The following is a 22633-nucleotide window of genomic DNA, read 5'->3' on the forward strand; positions in this document are numbered from 1 at the left end:
TCCTAGGGGGATATGAGCTGGCTCCAGAGCCCCACCCCGAAATAGGATCCAATCCCTAGCCCCCAAGAGAATAGCGAGCCCCTGGTATCTAGCCCCGCCTTGCAAGCGAGGAAGATACCCCTCACCTCTCTTCGGGCCCTCCTCTCCCCTTTACCACCCACCACCTCCCACCTCCCACATTTCCTGGGCAGAAGCAGCTTGTGATCTAACTGAAGTCCCCAGGGACTGGGAAAAAGCTGGAAGAAGAAGGGAACACTGAAAGAAGGAGGAAGAAGGGCAGAAATGAAAAAGGTCAGAGTAAGAGAACCAGAAGAGTAGAGGAGTCAGGGGGAGAGCTAGGGACGAGAAGGACTCAGAGCCCTTAGGATTTCAGGCAATAAATGCCAAGCCCACAGAAACTCCACACCCAGGAAGAAATAGAGAGGCCAAGTTTATTCACCCAGGTCCATGACTTTCTTTTAGACTCTGGACCTGAGTCACCTAAATGGCCTTTTCACATTACACCAATCATAGTCTGGGGCCCCATCCCCATCTCCAGAATTTTAGGCACTGGGTGATAATTATTCAAAACTAAGGGAAGCTGAAAAAGTTGCCCAGGCTCAGATTTTTCCAGTCAACATGGCACCACTCTGTAGGTCATTTCAGCTTACCCTCTGTTTCCAAATGTTACATCTAATTTTCTACAACTCATTATCCATTGAGGCTGTGTGGCTGGGGGAAGCTTATCCTTTATTTTTGCAGTCTGATACCTCCCTCCCCCATTCTGGGATAGCTAACCCTTTATCTTCTAAAAGTTCTTATATCAATTTGTCATCTCTTAATGTGCCAGATTACTACTTCTTTTATCAGTAGAGATGAGATTATGCTTCTTTCCAGCCCTCCCCTCCCCCTTCATGCTAATAGATTAGACATTTGCTGATTAATAGAAATTGGGGAGACAGTTGCTGGGGAGACACTGCCTTCCTGCAGATACACTGTTAGAAGTAAAAGAGATACAGGCAGCATGTCTCATTTGCCTAAGGCATTAATGTGGCAAGAAAAGGGGCACCCACATGCTGCCCCTTTCTGTTTACTGTTCAGATTACCATCAGGCCTTAAGGGGAGAGCACAGCAGATTTTGGGGACCCCTGCTCTAGTATGTCCCTCTTGCTTTCAGACAAGCTGATTCCTGTCCTAGGCTTAAGATCACATTGTTCCCCCATCCGCAGAACACTTCCCCATCTTGTTCCAACAAACTTCAGAGGTCGTTAGCACTCTTCCAGTTTGTTTTCTGTGATTATTTGGATTGCCTGTTTCTGGAAGGACATTCTTAGAAAGGGTCTTATTATATCATGATCTATGAGAGCATGTATTTAAAGGAGAAATGAAGAGAGGAGAGAACATAGGTATAGGGAATGGGCACAAAGGGAACATATTCAGAAGGAAGCCTAGCTGAAGTGCCCTAGGTCTCAGAAGCTGTGTTTGTGAACATTATGCATACATACATCAGGGCATGACTTCTCTAGCCCAAGAAAGCATAAATGATGGGTACCGGGAAGGAGCAGGGCACTTGAACTTTAGGTTTGTCTGGTGGTGGGATTGCTATTGTGCACTTTGTTGGTACGCTTCAGTGAGAAGATCTGTGGTCTCTCCCATGAGTTCAACAGTCTCCTAGAGACTTGGGGTGGGGATGACTAACATGGCAGGCTGAATTCTAGACATGGCTCTACAGGGATCAATGAATCTGGTATGAGAGTGTGTCTCTTATTCTGTGCCTCCCTGTTTGGTCTCCATTACCCATTTACCTGGATGTTTTAGGCTTCTTTTCTTTTGTTGGAGAGGATATGAAGAGGAGGTCAGGAAGAAGACAGACTAGGGTACTTCGAAGTATTGTGCTTACTACAGGTGATCTATGTGGGGGGCTGAGAGGCAAGAGAAGCTGGTTGGTTTATAGATTGGGTCTGCTCCATGAACTCATATGGCTATAGGTAGCTTGGTGGTATGAGAAAGACCATCTGCCTCAGGAACTATTCCCTTCTTAGAGCTTGGATCCCTGCTCAATGACCAGAGGTTCATGAGTTGGTGCAGGACCATGGGGCCCAGAGGTAGCATAAGAGCTAACCAGGCCAGGCCCAAGATGATCCAGACAGCAGCCAGACTCCTGTACACAGAGATGTAGTGCTTGTCCGGGTCTGTGCCTGGGAGAGGAAGAAGAGGTTGAATCATATTTTCAGTCATTTCATAGGTTCCCCTCTCCACAAATATATATGTGGTCTTCCCAGGTGTTCTACCTTGATTTTATAAGCAACATCTAGCCATAGCTTCTGAGGCAATGCGGGGAGAACCTTTTTTCCTCCCAAAGCTACTGAGAACACTTAACTCAGGTTAACAGCAAAGGCCTTGGAGATTGGCTGATGGAGTAAAGAGTAGGGATTGACAGAGTAGGGACTTGAAATAAATGATTTTAAACTCACATTTAGATTAAACTCACATTAAACTCACATTTCTTTTCTTTCATTTTCTCTCTCTCTCTCTCTCTCTCTCTCTTTCTTCTTTTTTTTAGATTTTTGTAAGGCAATGGGGTTAAGTGACTTGCCCAAGGTCACACAGCTAGGTAATTACTAAGTGTTTGATTTGTACTCAGGTACTCCTGACTCCAGGGCCATTGCTGTATCCACTGTGCCACCTAGCTGCCCCCTAGGGATTTTTTTTTAAAACCACATTGTAAGGGGCAGCTAGGTGGTGTAGTGGCTAGAACACTGACCCTGGAGTCAGGAGGACTTGGGGTCAAATCTGGTCTCAGGCACTTAATAATTAGCTAGCTGTGTGGTCTTGGGCAAATCACTTAACCCCATTGCCTTAAATAAATAAAATAAAAAACACACACACACACTGTGAGGTAGGAAAGTAAATTCTGGTGTTTTGTTTTTTTTAATCCCAGGAAGGATTTTTGAGGGAATGGAAACTATGAAGTCACTGGCCTATGGTCATACATCTATTGAGGCTGAGGCAGCTTGAGGCAAGATTTGAACCCAGGTCTCTTCATTGTGCCACATAGCTTCTTCCACATTACCATTTAAGGGTTTTATAAATCATGTACTCCTCCATCTCAGATAGACTTGGTGAGAGTGAATCTCTGGTTTCCATTTTCTAGCCCCCTTCTTCCCATTCCCTCAAACCCCAAGACCTCTAGTTCTGAATGCCCTGGCTCTTAGACTCCCAAAGTGCCCCAATTACTTATTCCCCATTCCCAAACGTTTCCCTTACCTACAACATAGTCCCCAAAGCCAATAGTGCTGAGGGTGATGAAGGCAAAATAGAAGCCCTCACCATAGCTCCAGCCCTCCACGTGACTGAAGACCATGGGGGGAAAGATGAGGAGGAGAAAGGTGCCCACAGTCAGGAACAGAGCAAGGCCCAGCGTCTGTACCACCTAAGAGAGACAGAAAACTGATGGAGTAGTTCCTGTGGCTTCAGGATGACTTCAGGGAAGCCTGTGGCCACTTCCTCAGTGATGCAAAACAAGAAGACACTGGACCTCCTCTCTACTCAGCAACTTCTCTCAGGATATGTGAATGTATTTGGGTGATCCTATGCCAATTACATATTTTGCAGAAATTTTGGGACTTGGGGACATTGCTTCAATAGATATTCTGATCTTTTTCATAAAGAAACAACTTAAACTAAGTTGGGATTGGGGTGGGGGAACCACTTATAGATCATACTTGTCCCTCTCTCTTCTTCCTAGAAGAGTATATGAAATTAGTTCAGGGGAAGTACATTGACTTCATTGAGGGAAGGACTGGGGCCAAGTAGCAATAGGAATGTGACTATTTTGGGAATGGGGCAGGGATCATAAGGAGGAAGGGTGAGATTGAGTCAGGGGAGGTCAGGGTTGAGGAGAAGCTTTTGCTATAGTGGGACCACAGAGAGGAGTGGGGAGAGGTGGTACCTGGTGACGCCTTGGCTGATGCCCCCACGTCTTGATTGTGGCTAGGTAGACCCGTATTCCTGTACCCAGATGATTAAGAAACACCACATTGAGTGGGATCCCAAATAGGGCATAGAAGATGCAGAAAATCTGACCTGCTTCTGTGCTGGGGGACAAGTTTCCATAACCTGGAGAGAATTGGGAAGTAGAACAAATGATGAGGCTTATTTCAAATGTAGATTTCAGAATGTATATGTCTGTGCTTTAAAACCTTTCCTCTCCCCCAACCCCTATCCATAGTCCCCACCTCCCACAAAAAAAAAATCTCACAATCAGTTCTGAGTGGGCAGAATAGAAGCCAGGAATTCCCTCACTGAGGAGTGATGGATTTGGAGATGGATTTGGGTAGGTAGGAGGAACTAGTGTTGAAAGCCTGTTCAGAGAGATCTAGGATGGAGGAGGCCAAAACAGGGGATCTAGTCTTCTTCCCTCCCCCTTCCCCCAATTCCCCATTACCTATGGTGGTGACAACAGTCCCTGCAAAGAAGAAGCTGCTGCTGAAGTCCCAGTTGCTGGGGTTGGTGGAGTTGCCAGTTGGGTTCACTCCTTTCTCCCAGGCTTCCATTATGACCTGTGCCAAGTAGGAGGTATTGAGGTATGGAGAACATGGAAACACTGGGTAATCAGGAAGAAGGAGGAACAGTGTGGAATATAGAGGAAAGGATACAGAAAACGAGTCTGGGAAGGTGAGGCTTCATGGAGTTTCCATTTAGATGGAATCATGGTGTCTGGACGACCTGAGTTCAAATCTAGCTTCAGACACTGACCAGATTGTGATCCTGGGCAAGTCACTTCACCCCGTTTGTCTCAGTTTTCTCATTTGTAAAATGTGTTAGAGAAGGAAATGGCAGCCATCACTTCAGGAAATCATAGAATGTTATTAACTAGAAGGAACCTTAGAGGACATTTAGTCTTATCCTCCATTATACAGAGGAGGAAATTGAGGCCCCAAAAGATAAAAGGATGTGGCCAAGTTGACTCAGATCCCCCAAAGCCTGTGCTCCTTTGTGCTTGGAAACATGGAAATGTTCAAAGGGAAGGCTGTGGAGTCTTACACACATGGAGTGGTTTCCAAATAAAAGGTCTCCTGTTTGATTTTCTGGTGGTGGTGAGGCAAGGGGATAGATAAGTTAGCCTGGGGTACCCTTCATGTTTCTGTATGAAACTGTAGCAGTTCTACTCACTAGGGTCTTCTAACAAATCAGATTCTAAGCCTGCAAGGGTGCATGTGCATGGCCTTCTATGGTGTGGCTGGAGGGGCTTGGAGGTGGGTTCCATCCCTCATGCCTTAATGGTGACCTGGAGTTGTAACTTTCCCTTGACTTAACTTCCCATGAGAAATGTTCCCTAGAGGACTGACTCTGTGAGTTCAGGGTCTAGTGGGGGTGGGGTAGTGGTCTGGTTAAAGGGACATCGTCACAAGACACCATCTGCTTTTCCTCAGTCTGACAGGCTAGGGCCCCTGAAAAGACCAAAATTTTGCCTTTGTTCACTTTCCCATAAATCTCATGGAAAAGGACCTTAACCCTTTAGATGGCAGCAGTCAGTATCCTGTTGGCAGATAGAGGAGGTAGTCTTTGTCATCTTTGTGTTTTAAAAAAAAATGTTCTTTTAAATTAAGAGACAGTCATTAAAAAGCTGGGATTTATTAGGCTGGAGAAGAAAAGGCTGGGGGAAGAAAATATTTTCTATTTCTAAAGGGTCATTGCAACTTGGATCTAGGACATTTATCCTTAATAGGGGCACAAGGGTTAGTGGTGATGGAGAGAGTCTGGAATACACTTGGAGCAGAAAGCAACAAGATCATCTCAGTGATGGATATTGAATGAGAGAATGGGTGCCTCAAACAGACAGGGGCATTTTCTTTTAAGGAAATCTTTAAGAATAGGAGATACCTTCCCCCCTGCTCAACTGCCTATATTTGGGATAGACCAGTACAGAGGCATTAGGCAAGGATGAGAAACTGCCTTTGTCCCTTACATTAACTCTCTTGATGATTTTTAATACAGAGTGATATAAGTGAAAGCAAGAAATCACTATACAATCTCCAATACAGTGAGGTAAATGGAAAAAGATAAAAACAGCAATAGCATAATGAAATAATTCTAATGATCAAGGCTGGCTTTTTTTCCCTTTAATTTTTATTTATTATAAGGGATGACTGACTGGGCAGGGGAAGAGGAAGGATTTATCTGGAAATGAGAATTGGATAAGTAACACATATTTTTATTCTCATGAGAGCTGGTCCACATAAACAAGGAGCAGGTGGTTTGGGGGCTTTTGTACAGGTAGGGAAATGGGATGGGCTCGTTTATAAATTATTTGAGGACTTGTGGGAGTCAGTGACAGAGGGTAGGTAGCAGCTTTCAGGTAATCACAGATTCCCAGTTTTGGTGCTCTATCAGAAAAGCTTTCTAATGATGTTGATAAATCTTCTAGTAATATGGAAGCTGCTTTGAGCTTCCAATTCATAACAGTACTTTAATCATCAGGACTTTACTGTGGTTCAAATCCTCAGCAACATGAGTGATAGACTACAAGAAATAATTGCTTCCAGTCTTAACTAGCATTCTCTGAGAGAATTTGGTATCAAATGTATTCATTGGAGTAAGATAAATAAAATAGATAAATTTCCATAGAACTCATCAAAAAATTAGTCACAGTTGACAGGCAGTATAGTATTCAAATCCTGCCTCCAGGAGTTACTATGTATCCAAGGGCAAGATTCTGCATCTCTTTGTGCTTCAATTTCCATATTGGTTAAAATTAGGGCAAAACCTTTAGTTACCCATTGAGGAATTGGGAGGTTAGAATTAGAAACCTTATATGGAAATCTTTTTTTTTTTTAGGGTTTTTTTTTTTTTGCAAGGCAAATGGGGTTAAGTGGCTTGCCCAAGGCCACACAGCTAGGAAATTATTAAGTGTCTGAGGTCACATTTGAACTCAGGTACTCCTGACTCCAAGGCTGGTGCTCTATCCACTGTGCCATCTAGCCGCCCCTGTGGAAATCTTAGTGGCTTTAAAAATTCCCTACTAGCATAGGACAAGAAATGCTGATTTATTTTCCTTCTAGGACTCTAGGGTTTTCTAAGTATCCTGGGAACATTCCCTTGCCTCCAGGACAAACTATTCCTAACTTGTGATCTCCCAGCTTCTCATTCTAGTGATTAGGGAGACACAATGTGGCAGAGTGGATAAAGAACCTGGAAGACTTGGTTCAAGTCCCAACTTTGATATGTGGTAGCTGAGTGACCCTGGACAAGGTAGTTAATCTCTCAGTGTAACTTCCCTCCTCCATCCCCCAATGCATTGGGAGAGGACTTTTTTTTTTTAATTAGGCAGGCATTCATTTCATAAGTCAAAGAAATCTTAGCTTTATTCCTTCTCTCAGTGCTTGTGATCCGAAAGTTTTATATATCTAAGGGTCTCACATGCAAGGGAAAAATTTCCAATTCAGTGGAAAAGGCATAGTTGAGAAGTAAGTATTTATTTATTTAGGTTTTTGCAAGGCAAACAGGGTTAAGTGGCTTGCCCAGGGCCACATAGCTAGGTAATTATTTAGTGTCTGAGACCGGATTTGAACTTGGGTATTCCTGACTCCAGGGCCGGTGCTCTATCCATTGTACCACCTAGCCGACCCAGAGAAGAAAGCATTTATTGAGCATTTATGGTGTGCCCAGCACTCTGAAGTGCTTTATAAATCTCTTATTTAATCTTAACTCTGAGGGGAAGGTGATCTTATCTCCATTTTACAGTTGAGGAAATTGAGGCAGACAGAAGAAACTTGTCTAGGTTTTCAGCAGCTAGTAAGGAATCCATGACTTGGGTCAGCACAAATAAATCAACAATCCAGAGAGACCTAACCATCTGCCAGCTGCTACTTTTGTGTAATTGTGTACCACCAGGTGTCATGATAACAGACTGGGATCAATTAATAATTGCAATGTTTAAAAAAATCACATAGCCCACAAAAATATACAGTTCTGTTTGTGCTCTCCGATAAATGAAAAGGCTTGAATGTTTGTGATCTAACCTAGAGCTTTACTGCTGCAGATGAGGTCTTAGAAATTTCCACTTAGAATTGCTTTCCACATCCTCTGGCTTAGTTCTGGGGAGGAACTGAAATCCCATGCTCTTTTCTTTGTTTATATCACTTCAGATTTGGAGTTAGTGGTTCCAGTTTTTGACTGCTGGAGTCTGAGGAGCATGAGGGGAATGGATACTCTCAAGAAAAAGAGATCCAGGCTTGGCTCTCAGAATCTTTAGTAAGCTCTCAAATGAACATATCGGCCAGTCTTATTTTAAACCTCTCTCAGCACATATAATAGTTGTGACCTTGGAGAAATAACTTTCCCTCTTTGGGTCTCAGTCCTCTCTCTCCTTACTCCAGTAAAATTAAAATTATTATTAATGGGCCAGATGATCTCCCAGGACCCTTCCCAATCTAAATCCAGTGATTGTGATTTTTTTTTTTTAGGTTTTTGCAAGGCAAATGGGGTTAAGTGGCTTGCCCAAGGCCACACAGCTAGGTAATTATAAAGTGTCCCGGATTTGAACCCAGGTACTCTTGACTCCAGGGCTAGTGCTTTATCCACTGTGCCACCTAGCTGCCCCCAGTGATTGTGATTTTATACTTGACCCAGCTTTCTCACCATTAAAATTTTTTTTTATTTATTTAAGGCAATGGGGTTAAGAGTGACTTGCCCAAGGTCACACAGATAGGTAATTATTGTCTAAGATCAGATTTCAACTCAGGTCTGCCTGACTCCAGGGCCAGTTCTCTATTCCCTGTGCCACCTAGCTGACCCCTTTCTCACCATTCTTAAGTCATTTCATCCTCTAGTCATTTCACATCATTTGACTATGATTTGTCTCCCCAATTAAATGCCAGGAAGATAATTTCAGGTTTCTGTATATTGAACCTTTTCTTGACCATCTGACCCAACCCCATGAGATCATGTGTTGATGGACCAGTGATCCTCTTGAGCCTAGAACAATGGGGAATGCTCAGAGTCTATGTAGAGCAACCAAAGTTGTGCATGGCAGGGAGCAGGGGGGTAGGATGGGGGTGGCACTGAATAGAGGAGCTCACTCATCAAAAACAGCTTCTCTGCCTAGTCTAGTCATTAAAGGAGCTTGGACAACCACAGCTCTTTTTGAACCTGAAGTTTCAGACTTTTCTCATTGGAGGAAGGTCTGATGACAGCTATTAAGGATATTTGTGTGGGACAGCTATTGTCCAGTTATGGCATTGTAACTGAGTTGGACAAAGGTCAAGGGGAATACAGGGAACACAGTGGTCTAGAGGAATTGAGTTATTTTTAATGCTCCCCCCACCTCCATTTCTCTATCCCTGACTCTCAGACTTCCCCAAAGCCACAAAGCCCCTCCTCCTCCAGCCTCTACTTCACCCTCATCCAGGTGCTGACATTCTACCTCCCCCCAATTCCTTACTCTTCACCCCAGCCCCACCTCCCCATATCACCTGTACAAACCGTTCCAGGGCATGTTGGTCCAGGCAGGTGTAGTTTTCTAGGAAGTGTAACTTCTCCATCTGGAATTGGTTTCGGGACTGAGCTTCTGCTTGTTTCTCCAGCAGCTGGAAGATGGCAGCACCCAGCAGCAGGTAGCAGAGATAGCCCAGCAGCAATGACAGAGTCCAGCTGCCCCGCCAGTCATAGAGTCCTGAGCCAGCCATTTCTCTGGCCATGGAGTAGGGGTGGGGGCTATACCACACTGGTGAAGAGCTCTATCGAGTGCTTACCTTTCCTCTGGTCCTATTGCGCAGGGGCCCCCCTCAAGCACTATTCCTTCCCTACCACAGTTGGCTGGCTGGGCTGGGGAGTCTATTTGAACAGTGCAGTGTATCTCAGCCCTGCTGCTCAAAGTGCCATGAATGCAAACAGGTCTGATGTCCCTTGACCTGGATGCCCTTCCATGAGGAGCAGGACGGGAATAGGGACCTCTCCAGGGTCCTGTGCTCTGTTGAAGTCATTCTGCTCTTTCTTCTTCTGCAGAGTAGAATGAGAACAGTCTCATTACTTCTCCTGGCTTTTTCTCATCCTTCAGACCCTAAAATATGGGTCCTTTGAGCCCCAAACCACAGGAATTCAGGGGAAATCAGAACTGGTTTAGACTCTTATCCATACTCAGTTTCCCTCACTGTGAAATGGGGTTAAGAGAATAGACCTGTGTGTGCCAGTGAGTACCCACTGAAGTAGGGGACAGGAGGAAAGACTGCACAGAGGGAGGGAGGATAAGTATGATTATGATTAATCTGTGACAAATCAGAGCAAAGCAAACATAAAGCTGATTGTAGTGTTCAATGGTGATATGAGTATCTAGGACATCTGACCAATTTTTATAGAAATTTTCACTTTTCATTTTGCTCCTGTGATCTTTCACTTTTAAAATATTATTGATAACTTTTGTTTTTACATTAGCCACATTTTTCAATAAATTCCTTCCCTGCTCCTTCTCAGGGAGCTTTCCCCTTAAAGTAAAGACCTAAACAGATGAAAGAAAACCTAATTTCCCCAAACTCACCAATACATTAACCACATTGGACATAATATGCTGACCTTCCACTTTAAAAATGAAGGGGAAAATTGGATAATGAAGTTTTAGCCTTGCTGGATGAAATATGACAAATGTCAAAAACAGTTTGCACCCATTCCTTTGCCACTTTGAATCTGTTCTGGGGAATGGGGAAGGAAGCCCTGTTTTTTTTAGCAGAATATGACAGAATATGACCGTTGGTGTCTGTCTCCACCAGAAACAACAGAAGTGGAAAATCTTACCTACTGCTTTGTTTTAGGTGGGGTTCCATCTCATGAATCCTATCAGTTGTATGAATATTTAAAATAGGGGACACAAGATTCAAGGGAGACATTGGTATTTGTCTTCAGATATTTGAAGGACTGTCTTGTGAAAAGGGACCAATTATTTTTTTTTTTTTCTGTTTGACTCCAGAGGGAAGAACAAGGAGCAGTGAGTGAAGTTGTAAAGAGGCATATATAAGCTTCATCTTAGGGAAATAATTCCTTCTGTTCCCTTCCTTTCCAACCCAAACTTTCCAACAGGGAGACCCACCTAGTGGTAGAACCTGGGCTGCCTTGTGTGGCAGGGTCAGTCCTGTCCTTAGGGATTGTCAAGCAAAGAGTGGGTATGTTATAGTGGGGATTCCTTTCAGGTATGGCTGGGATCCCTCCCAACTCTAAAATTATGAGATTATTTTTTGATGGGAGGATGACTAAAATGACCTATTCAAGTTCTTATCACTAATGGAGTTTTCCAGCAATAATTGCTAGCATTGATGGAAAGATTTATGCAGAGTGGTTTACAAAGGTTGTCTCATTTGATTTTGACAGGTAATTCTGGGAGGTAGCTTCTATTATTATGCTCAATTTTACAGAGATGGAGAGGCCAGATGCTAGAAACTAAGAATGGAAAGACTGATTTTTGTTTTAGCTTTTTCTGCCTTGACTGGTGACAGAACAGGGAGAGATATCCATTTGAAGACATGTCTACTTAGATGTTAAATGATTACACATTTAAGAAAGGGATTTGAGCTCAAATCTCCCTAAAGCCAAAGGAACAATGTAATGTTCATATTTTGGGCCAGTGGAAGGTTGCTTAGAGTCCCCTTGAGTCATACCATTAAAATAATTACATAATCCATCTATTTATAAATTTGGTCCTTTTTTTGGGCAAGCCACCAAAACTCTCCTATAGACTTGAAGTTTGGGCAAGAATTCATCATTTTCAGGATTTCTCTCTCTCTCTCTCTCTCTCTCTCTCTCTCTCTCTCTCTCTCTCTCTCTTTCTTTTTTTCTCTTTTACTATCCACTCATTTCTGAAGAAGGTGACAGCCACAGCTAAGATGGACAGACAGAAGGCATGATTTACAATCTCCTGAATGGGGAATTATTGCACTTAATGGAAAGGACCAACTTGTGCTTCCCCAAGGGTGGGGGCCAAAATCAATTAATGGAAAGCTTAACATGCCTGATCCTATTGGTGGAGCTTGATCTGACATCTGGAGACGATAAGGGATGTTTTGAGGCTGAACTAATTAGGAGGTTGGAGGAAAAGGAGGAAAAACAAAACCCCCAAATCGATTAAGTGTACAATGTTGAGAGAGAATACTGAGTAAACACAGCATGGAGGAGGCTCTTTCCATCTGAATAATTCCTGAGATAAGGAAATGGACAAATCACTTACTCACCTATCTGACATTGGTATTGTCCCATGGATTGACCCAAATAAATATATAATCTACCTAAATGGGGAAAAAAGCACATTTTTCTCAAATTGTAACCAATAAGTCAGGTTAAGTAATTCTCTTCCGGTTTCTTTACAACCTTCTACTGTTGTATAGAGGAATAGAGTCATAGGAGCATAGATTTAGAGTTGGAAGGGACCTTAGAGGCCCTTGAATCCACCACCCTCAAATGGTACAATGTATAGAAAGTACTTTGCAAATCTTAAAGCGCTATCTAAATATTAGTTTTAATATATTATAATATAAGTAGTAATATTACAGATGAGGAAAATGAAGCATAGAGAATTATATGAGTTACCTAGGTTAAGTGCAAGTATTTGGTTTAGGATTTGAACTAAAGTCTTCCTTTCCTGTCCCATCCACTGTGCCAAGATCCACATCCTATAAATTCAGAGGGGCCAGAGATCAGAGATAGCTACCAAAAGTTTGATGAAAAATTTTGGAAGGTGGTTTCTTATAGGTTCTGAAGATCTTCCAAAACCTGCTTTTCTGTAGATGGAAACTGGAATAACATCTTTAGATCCCTACTGACCCAAGGAGCTAGATTCATCATGAAATTAGAGGAGTTATGCTATATTCAGTAGAAGGGGATGGGGAAAGTTCTGAATGGTGATTTAAAGTGAAGACTTCCCCTCCCTTTTACTGTTGAAGTTTTTAGGAAGAACAGTAATATTCTATCTCATTTCTTTTCCAGTGATACTCAGTAGTCCCTTACAATCTCTGCTGCTAGGTCCCTCTCTTTCAACTCTTGCCTTCACTGACACAATCCCTGATGGCATCTTCAGTCATTTCCAACAGTTTCCACACTGTTTTCTTCATAGCTGCCAGGCATTATTATTTCTCTCTAATAAGGCTTCAAGTTCCTGGCTTCTAAAGTATACAGGGTCAAATTCAAAATTCAGTCATTAACTGTTGGACAGTCACTATGAGTGACAAATTATTTCCCTTCCTATATACACATTCCTATAGACCCCATAGTGCTATTTCCTACATCCTCAACTAACATTCTCTCCTCATCACTTGGCCCAGACCTACCCACAAACTATTCCCAAACAATTCCCCTTGCCTCAAGCCCATGCACCTACCACAAACTATTCCCCCAATACTCCCTTTGATAGCCAGTGCATATAGATGCACAATCTTGTACTTCCACATTTTCTGGATGTTTCCCTACACATCCTAAACCTATCGTCTAACATCCTCCCTCATCTAGTACATAACAACCATCGTAATTTTTCCTATGCTTTTTCTCCTGTCCCATATCAGAAGATATAGCTTGTCTATGTTTCAAAAATTTCGACAGCCTAAACTTTAAAAATGCTTATGTTTACATTTAAAAAAAATCCCATGCATTTAACCTTCTAAATGGTTAACTCATATCTAAATGGGCAATGTGGTGTACTGAAATGAACATTAGATGAAGAACCAATTGAAGACTTAGAATCTATTTCCAACCCTGTTACAGACAATATAACATTAATTGGGTCACTTCAATTCTGTAGTTATCAATTGACCACTATGTACAAAGCATGTCCTCTCTGAGTATCATTTTTTTCTTTTGTCCAATGAGGAGCTATCTAGGTGGCATCTCAGGTCCCTTCCAATTTTGATATTCTTCGATTATTTATGAAACAATAGAAAAGGTTCATTTCTTTCAATGTGGCAGGACATTTTGAAAATCATTGGCATGACTTCTATAGAAAATGTCTCTCTTGAGGTCTTGTTTTTCCCTCCAGGAACATAGAAAAGCTCATTTCTGACTTTCCTTGCCTTCAAGGGGACACTTTGGTTTGGATAAAGAGAATATTTTCACCTGAAACTTAATTTTCCAATAAATTGGAAAGAAAGAATAAAACCCAAACCAAGCCAAACCAACAAATTAAAAAACACAAACTTTGGATAGAAATTAATATTTTAAAAAAATCTGAGAAAAGTATCTTCGAAGCATTGCTCCTGTGTCTTTGGGCTTCTCAGGCATTTAAATAGTTTAAGGATGATCCTGTGCCAAAGGTCCTGGGTCAGACAGGAGGGCATGGTTTGACAGCCATTTGGTTGATGCATATTCCCCTTTGGGAGATAAACTTCCCCAATTTGTCTTCCTTTCCTCATCTCCCCTATGGCTTTGCCCGGGCCTGACTGGCTTCATGGGGTTGCCCCATCCTTCCCTGCAAACAAGGCCTTTGGATCCAGAGGATAAATGCCTCCAGCTAGAGACGTGGAATCAATAGTATTTAGCTAGCCCCAGTGTAAACAGCCCTGTCTCATCCAGGCTGGAAGCACCCAGCCCTTTCCTGGAACACCTGCTAATTTCACGACAGACACGGACACTTCCAAACCCATTTCAGGTCTTGCTTGTGTGAGATATATGCATCTCTGTGGGGCCTAAACCATTCAGGTCTTCCCTCTCTCTTTCTTTAATTTTATTTTTATATCAGGCAGTGGGGTTAAGTGACTTGCCCAAGGTCACACAACTAGGTAATTAAGTGCCTGAGGCTCTACAGGTCTTCTCTGTGTGGGGAGAACATTGGTCCAGAGCTAGGGAGACAACAGCTCTTGTCCTGGCTCTGTCATTGTGTAGGTGGATGGCTATAGGCAAGTCCTTTCTCCTTGTTGGGCCTTGGTGTTCTTATCTTTAAATGGGAATAGTTGAACTGGGTGATTTCTTCAGCCCTTCCAAGTTTTAAAATTATATTTTCATATGCACAATTCATTTACCTTGGTCTTTTGATCTTCCTTCTCCTTCCAGGGTTTTCTTTTTTCTTTTCTTTTTTTTTTTTTTTTTTAGGTTTTTGCAAGGCAAATGCAGTTAAATGGCTTGCCCAAGGCCACACAGCTAGGTAATTATTAAGTGTCTGAGACTGGATTTGAACCCAGGTACTCCTGACTCCAGGGCCTGGCTTTATCCACTGTGCCACCTAGCTGCCCCTGCTTCCGGGGTTTTCAATCTTTATCCTTGCCAGACAGAGATTGCAATGACAGTGGGCAAGTTCTTTTATTCAATTTGCGGCATCATCAGGTACTCCTAACTTCAGTTTCCCAAGGCTCCGTGTTTTCAGCTCTCAAAGGACCCCCAATCAGGCAAAGACCTAGACCTAGACATCTATCCATTGGCTTCATCTGACTGCTTGCCTTATGTGCTGGAAAACTAAAATATTGTAGATTCTTAGGTTGTCTTAGCCTAGTCTCTTAGGTTTAAGGGCGCATGATATTTGTAGAAATTCTGGAAAAGGCAACAATTAGAAACAATGGCCTAAATTCCAGAGAATCACAGATATTCATGTCATGGTCCCCTGAAGTTTGGACTGCCTACCCAAGCTTTTCCACCATGTTTTTTGATCATTTTGGTTCCTGTCAGATCCTTTTGATCTGCTCCAAAATGCTGGGCATCCTCACTGTAAAGGTAATGGCAGACAATCTGCCTTGAGTAATCAAGATCAACTATCAAATGTCCCCAATTCAGGAGACAATTTGGCTGTCCTCTGCTTGGATACAGCTCTGTAGTCCTGGGCCAAAGTATCCCCCCTTTCATTCCTGGCTACAATCTTTTTATTTCCCTTTATTATTGGATAGACCTAGGCTTAGTGGAAATGGGGTGAGGGGAAAGAAGGGAGTGGAGCACAAATCTGACTCCATCTTGCAAAATTGCTATTTTATAATCTCAAGGTATCCAAAATGCAAGGTCACCATGTGACCCACATTATTTTAAAAATAAGGGAAATTATTTTAAAAATACAAAGCCAACACAAACCCTCCAAAACTCAACCTACCTTGCCGTGTCATAGCCAATAGCCCTAGTGTACACTTCCATTTGGATCCATCTCTCTACTCCCTGCTCCCCCCACCTCAGCATGTCCCATCATTCTTTTTCATTTATTTATTTATCTATTCATTCATTCATTTATTTATTTATTTGTTTGTTTGTTTGTTTATTTGTTTGTTTATTTATTTTTAGGCTTTTGCAAGGCAAATGGGGTTAAGTGGCTTGCCCAAGGCCACACAGCTAGGTAATTATTAAGTGTCTGAGACTGGATTTGAACTCAGGTACTCCTGACTCCAGGGCCAGTGCTTTATCCACTATGCCACCTAGCCGCCCCCACTACGCCACCTAGCCTCCCCCACTACACCACCTAGCCACCTCCACTATGCCACCTAGCTGCCCATGTCCTATCATTCTTGAGTGTGTCTGGGACATCATCTTTACAGAAACACAAGGCTTTCCATTAGTGCTCAAGTCACATGTTGTTCCAGTCATTTAGGCAGCACATCCAAAGAGAGAATGAAGGAAGAGAAGAGTCTTATCTGTACTCTGTCTTTGCTTTTTTGGCTGGGCTGCTGGGCTGGCATTATGAATTCAATTGTTTGTCAAACCTGAAAAGAGACAGTAATTTTGTTAAGATTGTTTTAACAGTGGTGATGATGATAATTGTTAATATTTATTTTACTTTTAAAGTTATTACTAAAGTTATTATTACTATTACTATTACTACTATTATTACTATTATTACTAATTACTAATTATTACTAATTACTATTATTACTATTATTACTAAAGTTATTATTAAAGCATTACATATATTATCTTTTCTTATGTTCACAACAACTTTGTGAGGTTGGTACTATTATTATTCCTATTTCATAGATGAGAAAACTAATGCTGAGAGAGGTAAAATAACTTGACCAGGCTCACACAGCTATTAAGTGTTTGAAGGAGGAGTTTAACTTAGAACTTTTTTATTCTTAAGTCCAACACTTTCCTATGTACTACTTAAGTCTAACACTCTACTGTGTTTCTCTGTTAACAATGGCATGTATATGGAAGGACAAGAGGAGGTAGTAGGAAGTAGCTTAATATCCACCTCCCCCTCCCCCACCCCGAGTCTCAGTGCAGCATTGCTTCTCAAGGACCTTAATTCTAATTTCTAGGGACATCCATTAATTCATTGATCCAAACTTTATTGTATATAAAGCCAATGTAGAACTTGAGGAAAGAAAAAAAGACATGATTCTCACCTTTAAAGGGGATGTTAAGTAAATTGGGGGAGACAATTATATGTATGAATGTCATAAGAAGAATACATGATTTGTTCAGTCATGTGCAACACTCTGTGACCTCATTTGGGACTTTCTTGGCAAAGATACTGGAGGGTTTGGCATTCTCAAGACTTCAGCTCATTTTATATATGGGAAACCTCAGTGTTAGGTGACTTGCTCAGGGTCATACAGCCTAGTAAAGGTCTGAGGCCAGGTTTGAACTCAGAAAATGACTCTTCCTAATTCCAACCCCAGCTCTCTATCCACTATGCCAACCCACTGCCTAGAATTTATGATAACACATTTTCAAATACAGAGAGAGTGTTGCATCTAAGAGAAGAAAAGCAGAATGGAAATTTGGAGAAAAAGAATAGTATGAGCCTGTCCACTAAAGAGGAAGAGAGAGCAGTCAACAGAGTTGGAACAATGGAACAAAATGGAATAAAAGGGGGTCACCTAGTTGGTTGGATCACTGTAGATCTCCAAAATATGCAAAAGGGGACAGAAGCTTATTCCTAGCCAATTCTCCTTCTTAGGCAAACCTTATTATTAGAGTCAGCATGATGAGAGGTAGTTTCATGGTTCCTTCATTAGAAAGAGTTTCATAGTTGGCTCTGTTACCCCTGTTACTTATGGTTAACTCAAACATCCACAGAAAGGCTCATTCAGGAAAACAACAATATCATCAACTCCAACTCTGTCCCTTCAAAGCACAGCTTCCCAAGAATATGAGATATTCAAGCATCATTTTCCAACCTTCTTGATTGCCAGGAATTCTTCTCATTAAGTGTATGGCTCCTCTAATACTTGTGGGGCAGAGAGTCTCTTATCCCTTCACTCCTCATCTGGGGATGCCAGCATGACTGCTACTAACCATTTGGTCTCTGAAACTATGACTAAAGTATGGCTCAATGCCATCTCTTCTTTGTCTCAATGGCCTAAAGACAAGGAAGCTATTGCCTGAATGACCTCAGATAGGTATAAAGGAAAGCTCTCTCACCTCATCATACTGACTTCTGGTCTCCATGGCTCCAGAAACAGCCTTGTAGCTCACTGTCAACTACACAGGGCATCAACAATACAGTTGACTCATCTGTTTCTCCTTCATATGTCATTTCTTCCTCTCCCACCATGTCGCTTTCCCTTTTTGCCAGTCGTGGCTGTGCTTTTTATTCATATGCTTTTAAGATCTTATGGAGTCAGCTCTCTCTCCTTCCTAATCAACCCGGGGAACCAAAACCTCAAAGCTGCATAATCTAGTTTAATTAAGACAACACTGTGGCAAAGTCTCATGCTTACTCCTGATGGTTTTTATTGTAACACATCTGATATTCTTTAGTGCTCATCTCTCTGGACATCTGAATGATTGAATCCTTGGTTTGCAGTTCTCCTGTGGCCCATCCTGTTAGTTTGTTTGTGTAGATAAAACACCTGCGCTCTTTTGTGACCAATCAATAAAGAGTTCTGTTCTGCTTATTCTGCAGGAGAGCTCATTTCATTTTCTTTATTTATTCTATGCATTTGGGATCTTAGAAACTGAATAGTTGATTGTTATAGGCTATCAGAGAAATCCATGTATGAAGTGAGATAAATTTTAGGAAGTTTATAACAGTTATGAATCACAAAAAAATATATATCATTCCCATTCTTACCCTTCATTCTCCTATTCTTTACCCTTTGCTGACCCTTATATCAAACTGCCAGACTGCATTCATTTCTGTCCATTGAAATCCCTTCTTTTGGGGGATGGAGTCAAGATGGCAGCACGAAGGCAGCATTCCCCAGAAACTCCTTCCCCAGGGAACTCAAAAAGCCATCAAATTATGACTCTGGCCAAAATTTAGAGGGGCAGAACCCACAGAAAGACTAGGTGATGCATTTTCTAAGTCCAAGATAACTTAGAAGCTGCGCAGGAAAGGTATGTTTCAGGACCAGAAGTTAGGAAAAAAGCTCTGGCCACAGAGCCCAGCCCAGCCCAGCCCAGCCCAGCCCAGCCCAGCCCAGCCCGGGAATCATTGGGAACAGCTTGAAGGGTAGGTGAGAGAACTCTGCTACACCAGAATGAATGTGGAGTGAGGAGTACAGGCCTCAGAACCTGCAGTGAGAATTGGATGAAATTAGCCTGCATCTCCAGACCACAGCCCACAAATGGTAAGGGGGTCAGGGGAGACTCCAGAAATCTCTCTGCTCTCCCTGGGGCAGGACTCTACTGTTTGCCCACACTCAGATCCAGGTTTCAGTTTGGCCTTCCATACTAAGATAGCAGAGATTCTCCTCACAGCTTCAGGGCAGAGGGGAGTGCCTGTGGTCATCTACATATCAAAGCATAGGCAAGAGAACATAAGACCTTGGAGGAATAAAGGTCCCAATGGGATGTCCCACCTCCCCCCAAAAGAAGGTGCCCCAATAATACTCAGAAGCTCAGGAAACACTCCAAAACCATGCATAGGCTGGATAAATGAGTAAACAGAGAAAAAAGAGGAACATCATTGAGAAATTCTTTGTTTATGATCCCAAGAAGGATTAAAATACTCAATCTGAAGATGAAGAAGTACAAGCTTCTGCAGCTAAAGATTCCAAGAAAAATGGAAGTTGGGTTCAGGCTACGATAGAGCTCAAAAAAGATTTTGAAAATCAAGTAAGGGAGATAGAAGAAAAATTGGGAAAAGAAATGAGAGAGATGCAGGAAAAACCTGAAAAATAAGTCAGCAGCTTAGTCAAGGAGATACAAAAAATGCTGAAGAAAATGACATGTTAACAACCAGTATAGGTCAAATGGGTAAGACAGTTCAAAAAGTTATTGAAAAGAAGAATGCTTTAAAAAGCAGAATTGGTCAGATGGAAAAGGAGATAAGAAAGCTCTCTGAGGAAAACAAATCCTTCAGATATAGAATGGAGCTAAAGGAAGCTGATGACCTTATGAGAAGTCAAGACACAATACTTCAACACCGAAAGAATGAAAATTAGAAGAAAATGTCAAACATCACATTGAAAAAACAACTGATCTGGAAAACAGATTCAGGAATGATGATTTAAAAATTATTGGGATACCTGAAAGTCATGATCAGAAAAATAGTGTTGACCTCATTTTTAAAGAAATCCTACAGGAAAATTGCCCTGATATCCTAGAAGCAGAGGGTAAAATAGAAATTGAGAGAATCCATTGATCTCCCCTAGAAAGAAATCCCAAAAAAACCCCAAACCCAACCCCCAGGAATATTATAGCCAAATTCCATAACTCCCAAGTCAAAGAGAAAATATTACAAGCAGCCAGAAGGACGCAACTCAAATACTGTGGAGCTACAGTCAGGATCACACAGGACTTAGCAGCAACTACATTAAGGGCTCGTAGGGCTTGGAATATAATATTCCAGAAGGCAAAAGAGCTTGGAATGCAACTGAGAATCAACTATTCAGAAAAATTGAACATTATCTTCCAGGGGAAAATATGGACTTTCAATGAACCAGGGGAATTTCAAATATTCCTGTTGAAACAACCAGAGCTAAACAGAAAGTCTGACCTTCAAATATAGGATTCAGCTGAAGCATAGAGAGTGGAGGAGAAAGGTAAAATATGAGGGACTTAATGATGATGAACTGCATATATTTCTGCATAGAAAAATGATATTGATAATACTCATATGAAACTTCTTATGTAATAGAGCAGGTAGAAGGAGCTTTTATAGATGAAACACAGGAGAGAGCTGAATTTGAAGATATAATATATTGTAAAAGTGGAGTCAATGGCTGAAAGGGAAATGCACTGGGAGTAAGAGAAGGGAGAGGTGGAATAGGCTAAGATATTTCGTATAAAATATATATATATGTATATATATATATATTTTTTACAATGAACTTTTGCAATGATATGGAAGGGGGGAAGGTGAGGGGGAATGAGGGAACCTTCACTCTCATCAGAAATGGCTCAGAGAGGAAACAGCATACACACTCAATAGGATATAGACATCTAGAGTAAAAAGGAGTGAAAGGGGAAAGGGGGAAGGCGGGGGGATGTGGGTGATAGAGGAGAGGGAAGACCATAGAGAATAGTCAGATATAACACATTTTCTTTTTTACTTCTTACAAGAGGTTGGAATTGGGTGGCCTGTCCAGGACCATGGGGCTGGGTAGTTGCTGGGTCTCAGGGGTGGTATGTGGGCTCGGGGCCAAAGGTCCTGGGGCTGGTGATCAATTTGCTGTGCCACTCAGATACCCTACAGCACATTTTAGAAGAGGGTCAGAGTGAAAGGAGAGAGAAAATATAATATATGGTGGTGGGGAGGAATGGATGGAGGGAATTACAATCAGCAACAGCAACTGTGGAAAAATATGGAAGTAACTTTTATGATAGTAAAGAAAGTGATCCACCTGAGACAGAGATGATAGTATCATAACACAGACTGAAGCACATTTATTCTCTTTATTTTTCACGAGGGTCTATATTTTTTGGGGGGGTATTATGTTTACTCTTGAACAAGAATTTTTTAGTAATGTTTAAAAAAATCACTTGCACAAAAATATTCATAGCAGCTCTGTTCTGTGGTGGCAAAGAATTGGAAATTAAGTAAATGTCCTTCAATTGGGGAATGACTTAACAAAATGTGGTATATGTATGTGATGGAACACTATTGTTCTTTCTTTTTTTTTTTTAAGTTTTTGCAAGGCAATGGGGTTAAGTGGCTTGCCCAAGGCCACACAGCTAGGTAATTATTAAGTGTCTGAGGTAGGATTTGAACTCAGGTACTCCTGACTCCAGGGCTGGTGCTCTATCCACTGCACCACCTAGCTGCCCCGGACACTATTGTTCTTTTAGAAGCCAGGAGGGATGGGAATTCAGGGAAGCCTTGAAAGATTTGCATGGACTGGTGCTGAGTGAGATGAGCAGAACCAGACGAATCTAGCAGCAACATGGGGGTGATGACCAACCCAGATGGACTTGCTCATTCCATTAGTGCAACAATAAGGCACAATACTTTATTTTTCTTCCTTAAGGATATGATTTCTCTCTCATCACATTCAACTGAGATCAATGTATACCATGGAAACAATGTAAAGACTAACAGACTACCTTCTGTGGGGTGGGGGGGAGGGAAGCAAGATTAGGGGGAAAATTGTAAAAAATTAAAAAAATAAAAAGGAATCCCTTCATTTTTAAGGATAATCTATTTTTCCCCCTTTTTTGGTGAGGCATTTGGGGTTAAAGGACTTGCTCAGGGTCACACAGATAGTAAGTGCAAATGTCTAAGGTTAGATTTTTATTTCAGGTCCTCCTGACTCCAGAACTGGTGTTATATCTACTGTGTCTGTCACCTAGCTGCCCCTTTAGGGCCAATCTATAAACATTATTT

The 22633-nt window shown here is 41.8% G+C and overlaps 2 protein-coding genes and 1 long non-coding RNA gene across 6 annotated transcripts in view; 1 reads left to right on the forward strand and 2 right to left on the reverse strand.

The window, feature by feature from the left end:
• Nucleotides 1–22633, forward strand: part of LOC141523576 (uncharacterized) — a 79091-nt gene that overhangs the window by 40602 nt on the left and 15856 nt on the right. The gene's annotated exons all lie outside the window — the stretch shown is intronic.
• Nucleotides 180–11594, reverse strand: KCNK16 (potassium two pore domain channel subfamily K member 16). Its single transcript, XM_074236855.1, has 5 exons — nt 9456–11594; nt 4427–4541; nt 3932–4098; nt 3247–3412; nt 180–2177 (listed from the first exon to the last, which is right to left on the reverse strand). The coding sequence occupies exons 1-5, from the start codon at nt 9678–9680 to the stop codon at nt 1954–1956; spliced, it is 897 nt and encodes a 298-aa protein (XP_074092956.1). The 5' UTR covers nt 9681–11594; the 3' UTR covers nt 180–1953.
• The window catches only part of KIF6 (kinesin family member 6), a 392900-nt gene continuing 384477 nt past the window's right edge, over nt 14211–22633 (reverse strand). For all 3 annotated transcript variants that reach the window (XM_074236853.1, XM_074236852.1, XM_074236851.1), the window contains one exon: nt 14211–16622. In XM_074236853.1, the coding sequence (XP_074092954.1) occupies nt 16606–16622 (17 nt within the window). In that variant the 3' untranslated portion in view covers nt 14211–16605. The remainder of the gene's footprint in view (nt 16623–22633) is intronic.

This window comes from Macrotis lagotis, chromosome 5 (genome assembly GCF_037893015.1).
Source record: "Macrotis lagotis isolate mMagLag1 chromosome 5, bilby.v1.9.chrom.fasta, whole genome shotgun sequence".
Classification (NCBI taxonomy): Eukaryota; Metazoa; Chordata; class Mammalia; order Peramelemorphia; family Peramelidae; genus Macrotis; species Macrotis lagotis.

Excerpts from the sequence above, each read along its gene's own strand:
- KCNK16 (XM_074236855.1), bottom strand. The coding sequence starts at position 9,680 with ATGGCCAGAGAAATGGCTGGCTCAGGACTCTATGACTGGCGGGGCAGC. Across the intron at positions 4,542-9,455 it reads CCCTGGAACGGTTTGTACAG|GTCATAATGGAAGCCTGGGA; the intron begins GTGATATGGGGA and ends TACTTGGCACAG. Across the intron at positions 3,413-3,931 it reads ATCAGCCAAGGCGTCACCAG|GTGGTACAGACGCTGGGCCT; the intron begins GTACCACCTCTC and ends TGTCTCTCTTAG.